A 3,743-nucleotide genomic window follows, 5' to 3' on the forward strand; every position below is an offset into this window, starting at 1 on the left:
TATAAATATACTCCCCCCCCTTAACCCCACATCCCGGCCCCGCCCACCTCAAACAAGGTCTTAAACTCTAAGTAGGTTAGCTATAATTGTTAAAAACAGTTAAAATGAAGCGTACAATTACACAGTGTTGTAGTGGAAAAGTTGGGACACGAGACCTTGAGAGCCTTAAAATATATATTTATAAAACTGTATTTATAAAACGACCCAGTCATGATTTGCAATTTAAGGAAAATACTGCAAAAATGTGGAAAAAAAACCCGGCAAAACACGCAAGTAGAGATGTCCGATAATGGCTTTTTTGCCGATATCCGATATTCCGATATTGTCCAACTCTTAATTACCGATTCCCATATCAACCGATACCGATATATACAGTCGTGGAATTAACACATTATTATGCCTAATTTTGTTGTGATGCCCCGCTGGATGCATTAAACAATGTAACAAGGTTTTTCAAAATAAATCAACTCAAGTTATGGAAAAAAAAATGCCAACATGGCACTGCCATATTTCTTATTGAAGTCACAAAGTGCATTATTTTTTTTAACATGCCTCAAAACAGCAGCTTGGAATTTGGGACATGAGGAGGTTGAGGTGTGCGGGATTGGGGGGTTGAGGTGTGGGTTTTCGGGGTAGGGGGTAGGGGGGGTATATATTGTAGCGTCCCGGAAGAGTTAGTGCTGCAAGGGGTTCTGGGTATTTGTTCTGTTGTGTTTATGTTGTGTTACGGTGCGGATGTTCTCCCGAAATGTGTTTGTCATTCTTGTTTGGTGTGGGTTCACAGTGTGGCGCATATTTGTAACAGTGTTAAAGTTGTTTCTACGGCCACCCTCAGTGTGACCTGTATGGCTGTTGACCAAGTATGCATAGCATTCACTTGTGTGTGTGAAAAGCCGTAGATATTATGTGACTGGGCCGGCATGCAAAGGCAGTGCCTTTAAGGCACACCCTCAATATTGTTGTCTGTGTGTAAATCGGGAGAAATTCGGGAGAATGGTTGCCCCAGGAGATTTTAGGGAGAGGCACTGAAATTTGGGAGTCTCCCAGGAAAATCGAGAGGGTTGGCAAGTATGACTGGGAGACGCAACTGCTCTGTACTTCTCCCTACGTCCGTACAGCGGCGTTTTAAAAAGTCATACATTTTACTTTTGGAAACCGATACCGATAATTTCCGATATTACATTTTAAAGCATTTATCGGCCGATAATATTGGCAGTCCGATTTTATCGGACATCTCGACACGCAAGCAAAGTGTAAAAATGACCCAATATCCGATAATATATCACTTCCATGGAGAACATTGCACAAATGTCTTCCCTGTCTCTCTCTGTCAAACGGCGAGGCCTGCAATGTGTGTGCAATGTCCTGCAGCAGGTCTGTAGCCAAGATGCAGTCTTCACATTTTCAATACATCAACCGAGCGATATGAACTTGTTCAGGATGATCACTGGAAATGTAAAAGGAAAATGCAACCTGCTTTAGTTTTGAAGAAAAGCCTTTATTTCCTAATTCCTTAAACAGGCTTCAGCACGGTAAAAGAAGTACACTCAGATATCCATACGTGCATCACAGCGCGATAGAAAGACTTGAGTCCATCTACACTTCTGTGCTGGTGATTAGTCCGGGTTGGAGATGAGGAAAGGAGTCAGTTTTTCAGGTTGAGTCAGGCTTAGTGCTGGATCCTACGAATGGACTGCACCTGGTTGGTGTGAGCCTGAGTGCTGTACTCGTTGTAGTTCCTGTACTCGCCTTGGTGTCTGTCTCTCTCCAGAATGTACTGGTAGCCTCGGTAACCGGGGAACTGGTAGGCAACCCAGCTGTGTGTGGATAGAGAGCCAGGCAGAAGTCCCATTAGAACAGAGGTGTCAAACTCATTTTAGATCGGGGGACACATGGAGAAAAATCTACTCCCAAGTGGGCCGGACTGGTAAAATCAAGGCACGATAACTTAAAAATAAAGACAACTTCAAATTCCTTTCTTCGTTTAAAAATAGAACAAGCACATTCTGAAATTGTACAAATCCTAATGTTGTTTTTTTTACACTTACATGCGGTTAATAGTATTCTATCTTTGTTAGTCGTTATTTACATTTTCTGAATAAATTATGTTCATCAGTCAACTCATTGGTGTTCATTTTCAATCGATCAAGATAAAAAAAATTATATCAAAATCAAATTACAGTATGTTATTTATGTAGTTTGATCAATTTCCTCGACTGATGTACTAACATAATGTGGTTTATTTTGTACATATGTAGCATCATCTGCAAAGTTACAAAGAATTGCTATTGCGACATCCGGTGGACACATTTAGAACAGCAGTTTCTTTCATTCAAAAATTTCAGGTTCATTTTTATACTTAGCAAATTCATCCCACGGGCCGGATAAAACCGGTTTGCGGTCCTTATCCGGCCCTCGGGCCGTATGTTTGACACCCCTGCATTAGAACATATTTTGTTAAGTTTTATAAAGAATCCATAAATGTTTACTACAATACTGTTTGTCAGAGAAACTACAAAAAAGGGAAACTCAGACAATCCAAAATAATATAGCTTTTATCTTACTTATGTATTAGTGACACCAATTGTTGTGTTTTTTTCATATTAAAATGTTACTGAAACCGACGGTAAGAGGTGCGACTAATTTATGTTGTTTCCTTCGCTAACAGCCATAATGTTTTGTACACAAAGTAGTAACACCCACACAGAGACTGAAAAGGTTTGTTATTGTTTGTGTTATGGCGCTCACTGATAGATAGTCTGCAGTATTTCCTTCTATTTCGTGCCTTGAACCGGAACTATGACTGTCGTTCTGTCTACTAGTCTTCCATAAAGTTTCTACTTGTACGGTTACTTCATTCATCACTCCTAGCAACGTTTGTAAGTTTTACAATACAACTAAGACAATTCATACTTACTAAACCATTCCGTGTGTGGTGTCTGTAGGAGTGTTTTCATGTATATTATTAATGTAATCAAGCTTTAGCTAATATGCTAACACATTTACAAGAGTCAATGTGTTAGCAAGGGCATTCTTTATGTATTGTTTCAGTTTCACAAATTCCTCAGTAAACTCGCCAAGACGTCTCCGTGGAGTTACTGAGTCTGTTTAGCTGATTCGAGAGCTAGCTTCCACAGCTTGTGGGTCCATGAAGATGACTTTTATGTTTTGTTTAATCAGCCGTTTTACTGCCGTGTTACAGGCACCGTCTGGAAACAATCAAGGTACGTAAATAAACATTTATTAAATCTTTCTTTGTAAATATCTCATTTCACAATGTATACAGTAATCTCTGGTTTATAGTATATTATATTTTGAAAAGAAAATCATTCTGAAATCTATTTAAATTGAGCTTATATATTGGCCTGCTCTATAGTCCGGAAAATACGGTAGTTTTCCTGTATTTAGATTGCTTACATAGTAGTTGACACCCACCATTTTTTTCATATTGAAATTTTACTGAAACTGAAGGTGACTGTCAATTATATTCAAGCCCAAAATCACTAAAGCCGTCGTCAAATTATGGTTTAAAGTGAAATTTGTATTTGGTTTTAAGTTGGAAATCACAGCAAAATGATTCAAAAGAAACTTGCCTCAAGTCTTTGGGGGATATTGATGGAAAATAGCCTTTTATAAATAAATTATTCCAGGGATTCTCAAACTGTAGTACATCTAATACTAGAAGTAAGCGGACTCCATCCAGGGGTACACCAAAAAAAAATCACTTGATTAAAGTACAGTGT

The 3,743-nt window shown here is 38.8% G+C and overlaps 1 protein-coding gene across 1 annotated transcript in view; it reads right to left on the reverse strand.

Annotated features, from left to right (window-relative positions):
• Nucleotides 1-1,477: 1,477 nt before the first annotated feature.
• The window catches only part of cryba2b (crystallin, beta A2b), a 10,805-nt gene continuing 8,539 nt past the window's right edge, over nt 1,478-3,743 (reverse strand). Inside the window, exon 5 of the mRNA XM_061926492.1 lies at nt 1,478-1,817. Within this exon, the coding sequence (XP_061782476.1) occupies nt 1,670-1,817 (148 nt within the window). The 3' untranslated portion in view covers nt 1,478-1,669. The remainder of the gene's footprint in view (nt 1,818-3,743) is intronic.

The sequence above is a fragment of the Nerophis lumbriciformis genome, linkage group LG31 (genome assembly GCF_033978685.3).
Source record: "Nerophis lumbriciformis linkage group LG31, RoL_Nlum_v2.1, whole genome shotgun sequence".
NCBI classification, from domain to species: domain Eukaryota; kingdom Metazoa; phylum Chordata; class Actinopteri; order Syngnathiformes; family Syngnathidae; genus Nerophis; species Nerophis lumbriciformis.